Source organism: Salvia splendens, chromosome 7 (assembly GCF_004379255.2).
Source record: "Salvia splendens isolate huo1 chromosome 7, SspV2, whole genome shotgun sequence".
NCBI classification, from domain to species: Eukaryota; Viridiplantae; Streptophyta; class Magnoliopsida; order Lamiales; family Lamiaceae; genus Salvia; species Salvia splendens.
In genome coordinates, this window is record NC_056038.1 from 29,797,855 (window position 1) to 29,813,102 (window position 15,248).

The following is a 15,248-nucleotide window of genomic DNA, read 5'->3' on the forward strand; positions in this document are numbered from 1 at the left end:
AAGTGGAACATAAAACATTCAAGGATGTCTCTATAAAAGAGAAACAACCAAGAGTGAGTTTGTCCCACATCGAAAGTGGAACATAAAACATTTAAGGATGTCTCTATACAAGAGAAACAACCAAGAGTAAGTTTGTCCCACATCAAAAGTGGAACATAAACATTCAAGGATGTCTCTATAAAAGAGAAACAACCAAGAGTGAGTTTGTCCCACATCGAAAGTGGAACATAAAACATTCAAGGATGTCTCTATAAAAGAGAAACAACCAAGAGTGAGTTTGTCCCACATCGAAAGTGGAACATAAAACATTCAAAGATGTCTTTATAAAAGAGAAACAACCAATAATGAGTTTCATAAATTCGCAAGCCCATCAAATATATATGGGCTATTACGAATTTCTTGTATTCACTTATTTGTAAAAATTATTTTTAAATATAAAAATCAATTTATATAAATAAAAAATATTTTTTTAAAAATGAATGATTGCGTCAGCGGTGACGATGCCCACTCGCAGGCCAGCGAGTGGGCGTCACGCATGGCCTGGGAGCTCGCCACGTCGCCTCGGCGCGTGGCGAGACGTCGCGTGCCGCGTCTCGCCATCGCGGTCCACGGGACGAGCTAGGAACGGGATGGGGACGGAATGGCCGGCTGCAACGCGTTTCTCCGCGGTTTCGTTCCTGAGAAATGAAACGCGGGCCGGCCACACCACCCGTTGCGGATTCCCTAACCTACACCTAAGAAGGGCTACACTATAAAGCAAAAGGTTGTCTATTCTTTTTGTGTATAAATAACGTCTAAGAGCATCAGCAATGGCGCCCGTCCCGGCGGAATTCCGACCGGCGTGCCAGAATTCTGCGGCGGATGTCCGCCATTGTGCATGGTATGCACGGATACGGAATTCCGCCGAGAACACCGCAGTTCCGCGGCGTTACGCGAAATTCCGTCGCAAAGGGCGTGCGGTCGCCCGCCATTGCGTTCTCCCACGGACGTCCGTGCGGAATTCCCGTTTATTGCATTAATTTTTTTAATTTCTATATATACGGCTCGTTGAACTGCATTTCATTAGCACCACTTGTTTTAACAAGTTTCTCTCTCTACATTTCTTTTATATATCCGAAATAGCTGGTAGTGGTAGTGGTAGTGGTAGTGGTAGCGGTAGCGGTAGCGGTGGGCATTATGAACACATGATGCGTCTTATTCATGCACGCGTGCGGGAATCATCAGAGAGGGAGGAACAAGCGGCCTTGGCGCCGGCGGTACCTCGACCCATCCATCGTCGAACTATAATACCCCTGCAGCACCTCGCTGCCCACGCTCGGTTGTATGAGGATTACTTTGCGCCGGAGCCACGGTTTGGGGAGAACCTATTCCGGCGACTGTTTAAGATGCATCGTCTGCTCTTCCTGCGTATCGTGGGCGCTTTGGAGTGTCGATACGAGTATTTTAGAGTGTGGGAGGATACGGCAGGTAAACCCGGCCACACGCCGATTCAGAAGTGCACTATCGCAATCAGGCAGCTGGCATACGGAGGCGCGGCCGACATGTTCGACGTGGCAGTGCAGTAAGAAGTCCGTATGATGTGGCAGAAGGTATTTTTGAGAATTCCGCAGGGAATTCCGTGCCAGCTAATGCTGTAAATAATTTGCAACTTTCTTTTTGTGCACTATATTATTTTTCTTTGTTTTAGTTTTCCGTAATTTGTAATTGTTGGATTGAGATGGAATTCTGGGGCGAATTATAATAGTACTACCGAATCTTTTGGTTGAATTTGCGTATCCTTAAGCTAAAAGAAGAATTTTGTATTTCGGAGTGGCAGTTTAATAATTCTTGGAACCTTTTATAGTATAGGTTTTATAAGGTACATTATTCATTCTTAAACTAACGTGTCAAATTATTGGGTATGATAAGATTCTTGAACATTTATACTGCCAATAATAGCATTTTTTATATTATTGATGAGATTGCCAATTTTTTTTTAAAAAAAGGAATCTTTTAACATTGATCTGTATCTCAAAAATTTGAGATGCAAGCATATCTCTAATTTGATTACAATGCCAAGAGCGAGGGTAAGATAAGAAAGTGAGTCGGTGTATTAAATTTGGTGAAATTAGTTAGTTTCGATGTCAACCACGGTTATCAGATTTTTCCAGTAAAATTCAATTATTCTACTATATTGATTGCCAATTAATTAGATCATCCACATTCCATGCTCTTGTCAAAAAGGATGAACATAGATCCGGATCCATATTTATTAATTTTTTTACTCCGTGCTCTTCCTCAAGAGCACAACACTCACATTCATGCTCTTCTGCAAGGACATACTCAAAGGTCCCTCCATTTCATTATTTAATTTAAATACTTCAATTACTAAAAACATTTCTACAATATAAAAATACTGCTCAAGGGTCCCACCATTCCATTATTTAATTTAAATACTTCAATTACTAAAAACATTTCTACAATATAAAAATACATTAAAAATTCTCTAATCAAATTTTAAAAATATAAAAATTATATAATTAAATCCTAAAAAATAAAAATTACATACTTACAATCCTAAAAAATAAAAATTACATAATTAAAATCCAACAAATTAAAAATTACATAACTAAAAATACCCCCGTGGAAGACTAGTCCTCTGGCCCTATCCTCAATATTTTTTGGAGACCCCGTATCATTGCCAAATATGAATCAAGTTGCTCGGGAGTCATCTGAGACCTATCGGCCAAATTGAGTTGAGCCAAAAGGGTCCACAACGAGTTGGTGGGGGTTGAGGTGGCACAAAGGGAGCGGGGGAGGATAGAGTCGCGGCGCGACGCCGGTTGGCCGTCGCCTTCTTCGTTGCGGTCGGCGTTGGGAACTGCTCGGGCCGGCGTCGGGGCTACCCAAGTTAGCTCCGGCAAGCTGGCTATCAACCTCATCGGAGCCGCTGTCGGATAGGGATAACGACCTCGACAGTTTGCTAGAGGAGGATGATAAGCCTCCCCTATACTTCGGATTTCTACGCACCTGCTGCCAAGCGCTGAGGTGCTTGAATGGTTTGTAATGCATATATTGGTAGGTTGATATGGTGGTCGTGATGATGTCGGCCTCGCTCGTGCCGCTTCCCGCCGACCGTTGTTCCTGGAGGTAATACCCATGGAACTTTTGGATTTCTTTGTTGGCTCTGAAGATGTCATTGCGCACCATACTCTCGTTGCGCTCGATGGTTACCTCCGGTCGGTTGGCATTGTACCGGCGAGAGACGCGCCACCAAAACCGCTCCCCGGTTTGGTTCGTGCCAGTTTCTGGATCTTCGGATATTTCCAAATAGGATTTGAACATCTTCTCCATATCTGGCGGAGTGTACGCGGTGCGGACGTGAGGGTCACCGCCACGACTATGAGTAGGAACACTACGAGGAAGAGGAGGAGGAGGAGGAGGAGACTGGGGTTGTCCTCCGGAGTTTGGGAGCCGCGCCTCTCCCTCCCGATCCTTGTTCGGGTGCCCACCCATATTGCCTATCTGTGGCATCTTGCTCGTCCACTGGATAAGGCCGGTAGCCACCCGGAATTTGAGAACCTTGGGTTTGAGAAGGGGGCGAGAATTCCGTATCCGGATGAGGGAATGGTGTTGGGTTGAACCATTCGTGGTTCCATCCGCAGGAGTCGGATGGGTGATTGCCGGAGACGGACATTTTTTTTGCAAGAGTGAAAGATTGAGAGTTGATGAGAGAATTTAAATGAGAATTGTATAATGTGGTGTGAAATTTTTTGTGTGGAAATGAGGGTATTTATAGACGAAAAATGTGAATTTTGGGGGAAAATGAAAAATAAAGTAAAAGTGGAGAGAAAACGGATATAATTTATTGGGAAGTGGGAAAATAATTTTTTTTAATTTAAAAATGATTTTTAAATTAAATTCGAATTTTAAAAAAATAGAAAAAGCCAACGGCATTGCCGTTGGCCAATAGAATGCTGCCACGTCGCCCTGTTCAGCGGCACGGACGTGCTCGATATATCGAACAACGCCACACTGTCGGCACGAGCACAGCGACAGGCATGGGTGTGTCGTGCCGTTGGCACGGACGCGGTCCGCCCCATCGAACAGCTACGGGGATGCTCTTAAACAGAAGCAAGTTTACACGTAGCAGACTACAGATTTTTTTGGGGGCCATGATCAATATGCGATGTTGTAAACTAAATGTGCAGTTTAAATGCCAATTAATGTCTTTTCTCTTCTCTCACTCTGTATATATTTAGTTTTCATACATAGAAAATAATACTACCATGAGTTGTCTATTTTAGTTACGTATCAATTTTAAACCTTAGGATCTAGTATATTTTAATATTTACATTATCAGTGTTTTTTACGAATTTAGTCAACACGCCTAATAACCATCGAATTATATTTGGATTAATTATAGTTTGCATCTCACCCAACCTTTTATAATATCGATTTTAAACTTAATTTTTAACTTTTATCAAATTTATCAACATATTCAATTCCCGACTTCAAATTAGTGATATAGATTAAACATGCCGAAGATATATATATGTGTATATTCTCCCACGTGTCATTTAGAAAAATGCTAACAACGAAATACTACTACTATTATTTTCGATAATAAAAAAGATATATATATATATATATATATATATATATATAGGGATGTATTCATTTCCTTTTCCTATATTTCCTCTTTTTTCCTTCTTAATATAAGCCATTAGATTAGAGAAATGGACGGTCAAGATCAACATTGGGTAATTAATCTCGTGTTGCATTATTTGTCATATTTTGTGCATTATGAGGGTACAATAGTAATCTAATAATGGCTGGAAACCGCTACGAATAATGCACCACATGGTCACGAGTAATGCATATAATTGCCTATATAATGTACAATATGTGAACTGCAATGCATACGAACAAGATGTGCTGTGTTATGATGTTTGACACACGTTTCTTGTTTCCCCTAAGGGTTTAATAAGCTTATGGGCTAGGGTATAGTACGTAAACACGTATGTAATCTTCATATGGTAACGAGTAATGGATATAATTGACTATATAATGCACAATTTGTGAACTGCAATGCATACAAACAAGATGTGATGTGTTATGATGTTTGACACACGTTTCTTGTTTCCCCTAAGGGTTTAATAAGCTTAGGGGCTAGGGTATAGTACGTACGCATTAATAACAAATTATAAAACGATACGAATAATTCACCAAATTGTCACGAGTAATGGATGTTATTAACTATATAATGCACAATATGTGAACTGCAATGCATACGAATAAGATGTACCATGTTATGATGTTTGACACACGTTTCTTGTTTGCCCTAAGGGTTTAATAAGCTTAGGGGCTAGGGTATAGTACGTAGACATTACTAACAAATTGTTGTTATTGGAATATACGTATGTGCATTATTTGGTTTAGGTAGTGCATTATGTAGCTGTTAATTGTCATTATCTCAGTATATTATGCATTATTAGAGGTATTGTGTATATGGGTTAATCAACGGATTGAAGATTACATACGTGCATTTAGTAATGTCTACGTACTATACCCTAGCCCCTAAGCTTATTAAACCCTTAGGGGAAACAAGAAACGTGTGTCAAACATCATAACATGGTACATCTTATTCGTATGCATTGCAGTTCACATATTGTGCATTATATAGTTAATAACATCCATTACTCGTGACAATTTGGTGAATTATTCGTATCGTTTTATAATTTGTTATTAATGCGTACGTACTATACCCTAGCCCCTAAGCTTATTAAACCCTTAGGGGAAACAAGAAACGTGTGTCAAACTTCATAACACAGCACATCTTGTTCGTATGCATTGCAGTTCACAAATTGTGCATTATATAGTCAATTATATCCATTACTCGTTACCATGTGAAGATTACATACGTGTCTACGTACTATACCCTAGCCCCTAAGCTTATTAAACCCTTAGGGGAAACAAGAAACGTGTGTCCAAACATCATAACATGGTACATCTTATTCGTATGCATTGCAGTTCACATATTGTGCATTATATAGTCAATTATATGCATTACTCGTGACCATGTGGTGCATTATTCGCAGATACCAAAATGTGGCAGTTACTTTTCCGTTAAATGTCAATAATAACCCTGTAATGCATACAACCACCTTCTATAATGCAACACGGAACCAGTTTTATTGAATCAATCTGATCTGTTGATGCCTTAGATCTAACGCGTAATATTAAGAAGGAAAAATGATCTAAGATGTGAAAAGGAGAATAACGCTCCCCTATATATATATATATATATATTTGGTTCATTTAGAAGATGGCGGAATTTGAACTCGGAACCTCAAGATTGCCATAGCTCCGCGTTGACAACTGCACTGCATCTGGTTGGTTATCAAATCAGTATATTATAAGAGTGATGCTAAATGGCCATAATGTGGCCGACCATAAAGAGTTAATTTAGTCCATTTACATGTATAAAAAAAATTAAAATTACCGATATAAACTTATATGTGTGTGAATGGACTTGTAAGTTGATACTTATCTTTGAATTTCATTACGTAAAACACATTAATATCACGAATTACTGTATACGTTCAGTAACAATCAATAAATGACAATAGTAATAAGTTGAGCAAAAACTACGAAAGAGCAACACTAACATGTTGAGCAATATATAATGAAGATGATATAAAAGTAAAATCAAGTAGTATTAAACCAAAAATTTGAAAAAATAATAATTTTTTTTGTTATTTAATTAATTTATGGCTGGCCATAATGTGGCCGCATAGCATTATTCATATTATAACTATAAAGATTAAAGTGTTGAAAGACTCAACGGCATATCACACGGAATTTGAGTTAAATAAGTCAACAAAGAGATTGAAATGAAACTTACATTTTGGGGGTTTCTAGTGATCAGACTGACAAATTTGATGATAACAAACTGCGCTTATTTGACTCATTCTTTCCATCCATTTCTAATTTTCTCAAATATATGGACTTATTTTCCTAAAATACACTGAAACTAATTTGTGCGTCAAATGAGAGTAAATAACAAAGCACGAATTGGTCAAATTTAGTATAGTTTCAGTGTTAACTTGGGAGTAATGTGATTGGGCATAGTTGTATGACGTTGTGATGTCTAAATTAGGAGTTTGGCTAGGCCTCACTAGGATAATAAGTGCTAAATAATGAGACGTTACTTTTTGTTTTGTACTTTACCTAGTGTAATAAATCAAATAATTATTAACATAAATGAGATAATTGATGCTAAAAAAATTGAATGATAAATTTTAATTCTTTTCGTAATTTTCTCTATCCATCTCAATCCTCTCGATGAAGAACAACAACCATCCACAAAAATGGATGGACTTTTAAAGTAGAAAGAAAATTTACCAAAAAATGAAAAGAAGTTAATTATTGTGAATGGACTAAAATAGAAAAGTAAGTACTTATTAACTAATGACGGTAATATTTTAGAATGTTAGGAAAAGAAAATTGTATAAATAATCTGAAAATGTGATGTAGTTGAATGAGTTGGCAATACGAGGAGTTACCATTTTAAAGGCGAGGAATTCATAGTTTTGGATACCCTTTGAGATTCTAACCAATCTTGTTTTCAAATTGAAAATCAACCAAGCTCCTCCCATTTTATGCAGTAATGAATACTACTACTACTACTACTACTGGATTAGCAAGCAGAAAAAGGATTTGTGTGGGCCCATATCAGTATTTGGGCCTACACAGTTATGAGTCCGTCAAAATCAAAAGAAACAGTAAATTCACAATTTATTGAAAAGTGTTTATTGGCTACAATACAATATGTAAAATCGGGCTTAGCTGGGCTGCGATATCCATTGGACTCAATTTGGTGAGTAGAAAATTCCACTCAAAAGGTTATCAAAAGACAAATTTATATCGAATACATAATTGTAAAACATTGACAAAAAATATAACCCACTAACTATTTTCATATAGTTTGCTAGTATTATTGCATGCTTTAATAAACACTGGGTATGAGTTTTTACTTTATACTCCTCCGTCCCATAATAGGAGTCATTCTTATTGTGGGCGCGCCGCACGGGTTTTAAGAAATACTGTAAAGAATAGTGGTTGAAAAAGTTAGTTGAATATGAGACCCACTTTTTTATATTGGATTTATAATAAAATGTGAGTGAAGTGAGTTAGTGGAATGTAAGACCTACTTACCATTTATGATGAAAATGAAGTGTGACTCATATTGTGAGATGGATCAAAATGGCAAAGTGTGACTCTTATTGTGGGACGAATGGAGTATTATTTTATAGTATATGCATTGAACAACTCACATGTAAAGAAAATAATTTAATTCGGAATTGGTAAAATATCTTGATTGGTTTAAACAAAATAGATTGAATTTTTAATATAGGTAGTATTCTGACAGACTAACAAGAAGATTAAACTTTGTTGATGTGTTTTGTAGGAATGGACTCACGTGGATTTCCAGTTACATGGACTTAATCCATATTTCACTTCCAAAATGTCAGTTTACTCTTTGTTGATTATTTAAATATCAGGAATATTTTGTAAATAATACTCCTATTTATTTTTTTTCCGACACGCTTAAGTGGTTAAAAACAACTTAAAATATATGTATTCTAAGTCTATAACTTTGTATACATATATGGAAAATGTACTCCTAGTTTTGCAAAGTTTACACGCGAATACTAAGGCGGCGTTCGGTTGGAGAGATTAGCATGATATAATTTTCTGCATTGAAATACCGACTATTCATCGGAGCTTCAACCCTCCGACTATTTTATCTCTCCGCATCTCTCTTTTGTTCCCCATTATCCCTCTCCAATATTTATTAAGTCTTATAGAAAGCCCATTTCAACCGATCCAACTACTAATTTATAGTATAAGCAACCGAATAGTACTAATTTGATTTTTTAAACAAATTGACATGAGCGTATTTTTCCGAATTATTAATATATTTCGAAAACTAATAGGGAAAAAGTTAGTGGTGGCGAAATAGGATTACGACCTTCCGAATCTTTAATACTAGTATAGTACTATTAAAATAAGTAACTTAGTATTGTTTGTTCCTCAATGTAGTAAGGGGTGACCCCCTTGATCATAAATCATAATTGCTAATCTTAAAATACGTAGTCAAGGTTTATTTTAAAAATGGAAACAATGATTGATGAAACATTTTGACGTAACGAATCCTTAGAAGAAGTGAGTTAAGCGGCATGCATTACGACAAAATCATTATTAATTATGAGTTTAGCTTAAGAAAGCAAAAGGCCACCTGCAGAAAGTGACTGTATTAGCTTCACTCTAAAACACGCTTTTCACCCAAGTCACTTCCACTCATTAATATTGTCCACCGACTTTTTCTTTTACATAATACTCCTACTATTAATTAATTCATCTTCTTTTCCTAGATTATAATCTTCAAGGTCCACTTTTTGCATGGTCGCATAATTACATCACACCCCAATTCCTTTTTTTATTATTAAGGAATCGAATTTGATGTATGCTAATCTATGCCTATTGATGATACCATTAATAAATTATAAGAATATGCATTATCAATAAATACATAAGAAACGTCTATTACATCACAACTGATAGAAAAGTGTTGCTATTTATTAGTTGTGGCAAACCTTCTCTCTCGAGTGTTGGAAAGCGCCGCAAAACAAGGATTAAGGAAGAAATTCAAGTATAATCACTCTCTGATACTCAGGTTAAAACTAATTATAAGTACTAATAATTTTTAGAGAAAAAATAAAAGGATGAAAATACATAAAAGATAATATCAAAAGTAAAAAGGATGATATCATAATAGATGATAGGCTTGGTGCTATGCTGAGCATTTGCAAAGTAACAAGAATATGTTATACGAGAAATATGAAAGAAAGGGAGGATTAAAAAAAATAATACTAAAAAATGTGGTTCAATCCTCTATCTATTTATGGTTCAATCAGTTTATATTTTTAATTCATAACAGTTCAATATTTTAGTGGTCTTATGTTCAAATTAGACCGAACAACATGTTGGTTCGAAGCCTGGTCCGATACAATTTATAATTTTTTTTTTTCAAAATAGTACTCCCTCCGTCTTGAGATAAATGAGACGTTTCTTTTTCACAATCGTTTCGAAAAAATGATAGTATAAAATAGTTAGAATGAATAAAAATTAAAGTAAGAGTGAAAGTATTATAGAGAAGAGTCTTTATTATCTATATTATTCTCTCTCTTACTTTTACCTTTTCTTCACTCTAACTATTTTATATCATTTTCCCGAAAAAAATGCGAAAAAGAAATGCATCATTATCTTGGGACAGAGGGAGTAAAAAAAAATTTCAGAGTTAAAAACTTAATTTATTTATTTTGACATTTATTATCTATCAAATAATATACCTGAATAACCTATTACATGGAGTAGAATTTAAATAAAAACAAGAGAATGAATAAAACATAATCATAAGATTCAATCTTTACTTTAGTCAATTTGATGGAACTCGAATCCGCAGATTAAATTATTAGGGGAATGTATTATGGGACAAGTGAGATAGGTCCCTCCCTCCACAATCCCACAATGGAGATGGCCATTTTATTCATGGATCTTAACTAATCTTCTAAATTAGCATATTTTTTTGTCGTCAGAATATGAATATTTAATTTTTTGAAGTATTTATTTTTCCTTTGAGATGAAATAAAAGGTCAGAAAATGTAATGTTGGTATGGGACCCACGTACACCCCAACCGACACTTATAACGCTACACATCAAAATCCATAAAGAATTGCGTTCGCACATTAAACTTTGTTTATTCAGCTTATTAAATAACAGTCGTTGATTTACTAATCCCATGCTTTATCAATACACTCCATGGCATAAATCATACTCCACTAGTATATTTCTTTATTTCCTTTTTGGGTAGTGAGATTTGAGAAAGTCGATTCACTCATCCATCACAACCAAGCTTTTTTACTGGTCTTTCATTAATTTGGTAGTATTTCAAATCATTATATTGTGTACGGAAACATCTTCATTTCAAAATTAGGACTATCAACTTATGTAGAGAAAATATTCTAAAAAGTTATTTACATAATAATATGTAAATATTTTACATTGTTATTATTATTTTCATAAACATCATGCTTACCTATATAAATGTCATTTTCTATCTAATATGTTTCTATTTTAATTTCATGAATTAGTCATTATCTCCTCCAATTTATGCATCAGTTGAGATTTATTGTTGAGGTTTCCATCATCTATTCATCATTTAACAAAGCGCTGGCTTTTTAAATACAAAATAAATGGTTCATTTAAGTAAAAGTTGCCTTGTCAATATAAAATTTAATTTGATGCCACGTAAATTAATCATTGTTAACAACAATACGAGCATTAATCCAAGCCCCTTGGCCTAGCGGTAAAGGGTGCTGGATACCGCGTTCATCCTCGAACTCTTGAGTTCGAACCCTGGGTGGCGTAATTGTCTTTCCTCCTTGGTATAGGAGTTGATTTGTAATTTCCTCCTTCATATATATGATATAAATATATGAAGTTAATTTTTTTTTTTTTAAAAAAACAACAATACGAGCATTAATAAATGAAATAAAAAAATTAAGTTAAAAATTAGTCATCGGGAATGGAGCATCTTATTCTCAACAGAGAGACAAGGACAAAAAGGTCATTTCGATATCGACAGTAGACCCTCTTTGGTAATTTCATCACTCGCCTCCTCCATTACCTTCGCTTCCCTTCCCACCTGCACTACACTCTCACTCTACCCACACCTACAAAGCCTTTCTCCTCTGTCTCTCTCTCTCTCACCTCCATTTTCTCTCTCTAAAGGAAAAAAATGAGCGTCCGAAGCGGGTCGCACCAGCTTAGTAACGGGCTGATGGTCTCGGGCCGGCCCGAGCAGCAGCTCAAGGAGCGCCAGCCCACAATGGGCTCACGCGCCGTTCCCTACACCGGCGGTGACGTTAAGAAATCCGGCGAGCTCGGAAGAATGTACGGCGTCGACCTATCCAGTGGGGACCACCATCACTACCCGCCGCCGGTTGTCCCCCCAAAGCTCCCCTCGCGCCAGCCCTCCTCCTCCCAGCACAACAGCGGATCTGCTAGATCCGGCCCCAATTCCGGCCAAATGGGGAAGAATTCGGGGCCTATGAGCAAGAAGTCCTCGTCCTCTTCCTTCTCCGGGCCGATGACGCCGATTCAGCCCACCGGCCTCATCACCTCGGGCCCGCTCAGCTCGAACCGGAGGTCGGGGCAGCTGGACGCACCGGCGGCGCCGAGTTCGTTCAAAAAGGCGGCTTACGGCTCCGCAGTCACGAGCCTAGGCGACGAGGTGAAATTAGGGTTTAAGGTTTCGAAGGTGACAATGTGGATGTTTTTAGTGGTGGTGGTGATGGGGCTGGTGGTTGGGGTGTTTCTCATGGCGTCCGTCAAGAAGCCGGTCATTCTGGTGGCGGTGGTGGCGTTATTGGTGCCGATTGTCGTCATTTTTGTGTGGAATTACGCCTACAGGAATCGCGGCGTGTTGGGATTCTTAAACAAGTATCCAGATGCTGAGCTCAGGGGCGCCGTTGATGGGCAGTTCGTCAAGGTCACCGGGGTAATTACGCATTTGTTTTTTATTGCCGAATTATTAGGAGAATTTTGCGGAATTTTGAATATTTAACTACGCCCAATTTCATCTTCTGCCTAGTATGTTATTCCCAGCTTGTTGCTAATTATGGCACTCGGCGGATCTCTCTCTCTCTAGTATATATATTTTATATTTATATGAAAATAGGGGACCAGTTTGACCACTGGAGCATTGGATATGAAAATCAGCAATTTTATTTGGATTATGATAGTGGGTGAAATTGACCTGGTAAAATTTTTTAGGGTGTATCCTTTCTGATAATTTGATCATCAAGTGTGTCAATATTTCACTATGAAGGAGCGTAATTTGATTGTTTTACCTTCATCTGGTTTTTCAGATCTGGATCATTTACCTGATTGTTGTAATTTAGGTTTGACTAAAAAAATAACTAAATGTTGCGATAAGTATATTCAAGAATAGTGATATGGTCATGGCAGCGGAGATTTGAGCTCTTAGGAGTCGATGAAAACTGGTTTCTCTAGTAAATTAACAGGCAATGAGGCAATGCTCCTCTGCACAGTTTATTTGTTTCAGATGTTGCAAGTAACTTCTGTATCTCCACGCCAATATGCCTATAACATAAGTGAGGCAAATTATGCCCAAGTGGTAGCAGTTATACAGTGATGCGAGTAACCGGGAAACATGTTGCCATTCTTCATTGCCTGCTTTAACTTATGTTACATTTGTTTAGGCATAAATCACTTAGCTAAAATTATGTCTAGCTCTATTGTGAACTTGCACATGTACTTGCATCTTTTCATGTGCTTAGAAGCTTGAACCCAACCTTATCGAAAGGTGTGTCTTCTTAGTAGTATCTTCAGAAGCTTGAACGGCACAGATCTTGGTTTGAAAGTGTATTTTGGGGTCGAAAATTCGTGGGCTTGTGTATCATTCTACCTGTTGCAACTTGCAAGTTCAGATGATAGTAGGAGTGCTAAAGTCAGCATTTTTTTCTGATTATATCCTGATTCTGGGAACCATAGCTGAAAAGAGTTGTCATGGTCATGCGTTGTAGTAATATAGAAGCCGCTAGCACACAGTTTAGTTGCATCAGTTTGCCCAAGTTACTTTCACTTTAAATTTACCTGTATTTATCAAATGTTGATTGGTTTTTGGCAGGTTGTCACTTGTGGCAGCATACCCCTCGAAACTTCTTTCCAGAAGGTACAAAGATGTGTGTATGCGTCCTCAGAATTATATGAATACAGAGGCTGTGGTGTAAAACCAGCTAATTCCAAACAAAGATGGTTCTCTTGGGCATGCACGTACTCGGAGGTTAGTGCTTAGAATGATACTGCTTCACTAACTCAAATCATAAGGTTGCATCTTCTGTGATGTGTCACTTTGAACGCCACCATTTACATGCTTGAGTTATGGCTATACGATTCATTCATTTTATGGAGAGTTTGTGCTTTCATGATCAACAAGATGTTGCATAAAGCATGAGATTTCAAGATTTGTCTGTCTTTTAGTCGCTTACATTGCTGGTTATGTAATGAGTTACATAAGCAGACAATTTCTCCTTGGAAGTAATTTATTGTCCTTGCTTCTTTGTGTCAACAGAGGCATGTTGCGGATTTTTATATATCAGATTTTCAGTCTGGTTTGAGAGCTCTTGTAAAAGCAGGCTATGGTGCTAAGGTTGCCCCTTTTGTGAAATCAAAAGTAGTAGTTGATGTCTCCAAGGACTCCAGCAAATTGTCTCCAAACTTTCTACTCTGGCTTTCTGAACGAGGCAAGTCGAGTGATGACCGTCTAACGCGGCTTAAAGAAGGGTGAGATACCTCATTGTAATATACTTAGTACCCAAAAAATTGTGCTTTACTTTTGAAAACATGTGGAAACAAGTGCGAATACATTTGATTCTGCAGATACATAAAAGAAGGAAGTACCGTGAGCGTTATGGGTGTGGTTCGACGACTGGACAATGTGCTCATGATCGTCCCACCTTCTGAGCCGGTCTCAACCGGTTGTCGGTGGCCATGCTGCCTCCTGCCGACATACATTGAAGGCCTTACTTTGACCTGTGATGAAAGTCAAAATGCAGACGTGATCCCTGTGTAAATGAAGCGTCTTTTTTGTCTTTGGTTTTTGGCAAACAAACACGTGGACAGTGGAATGTATGAGATGTAATGAAGATCCAGCGGAGATCCACTGTGTATAGTTTTGGTTGATGAAGAAGGTGTGAAGTCTATAAGCATGGTAGATATACAATACACATGATGGAGATGGGAAAAGTTCCCTACGAGCAGGTGGGCTGCTTTGATTGATATGAGTGTATATAGAAGCCATCAATCTGGGTTAAGCTTTGTATATTCACTCCATCAATGTCAAATGTGAATTTATATGTTGTCACTGATATTTTGTTTTATAAAGTATTATGTTAATATAAGATTGTTGAATTCAGCCTCATTTTTTCTATGTTCAGTTGCAGACCAATTTGTCTTGTCATGGCGTCTTTTTCGATTATGGGGTCCGTTGTCAAACATTTCGTCTTAGTGAAAACCAAATACCCTAATAAAAGAATAGTACCATAAAACAAAGGAGGTTTTCACATTATCCCATTAAAACGTAACTTACCAATATGTTGGACAAATGACAAAACTA

At 37.4% G+C, this 15,248-nt stretch overlaps 1 protein-coding gene across 1 annotated transcript; it reads left to right on the forward strand.

Annotated features, from left to right (window-relative positions):
- The first annotated feature begins 11,759 nt into the window (after positions 1–11,759).
- On the forward strand, positions 11,760–15,053 carry LOC121740827 (uncharacterized membrane protein At1g16860-like). Its single transcript, XM_042133456.1, has 4 exons — positions 11,760–12,608; positions 13,761–13,916; positions 14,205–14,416; positions 14,513–15,053. The coding sequence occupies exons 1-4, from the start codon at positions 11,847–11,849 to the stop codon at positions 14,703–14,705; spliced, it is 1,323 nt and encodes a 440-aa protein (XP_041989390.1). The 5' UTR covers positions 11,760–11,846; the 3' UTR covers positions 14,706–15,053.
- Positions 15,054–15,248: the final 195 nt, after the last annotated feature.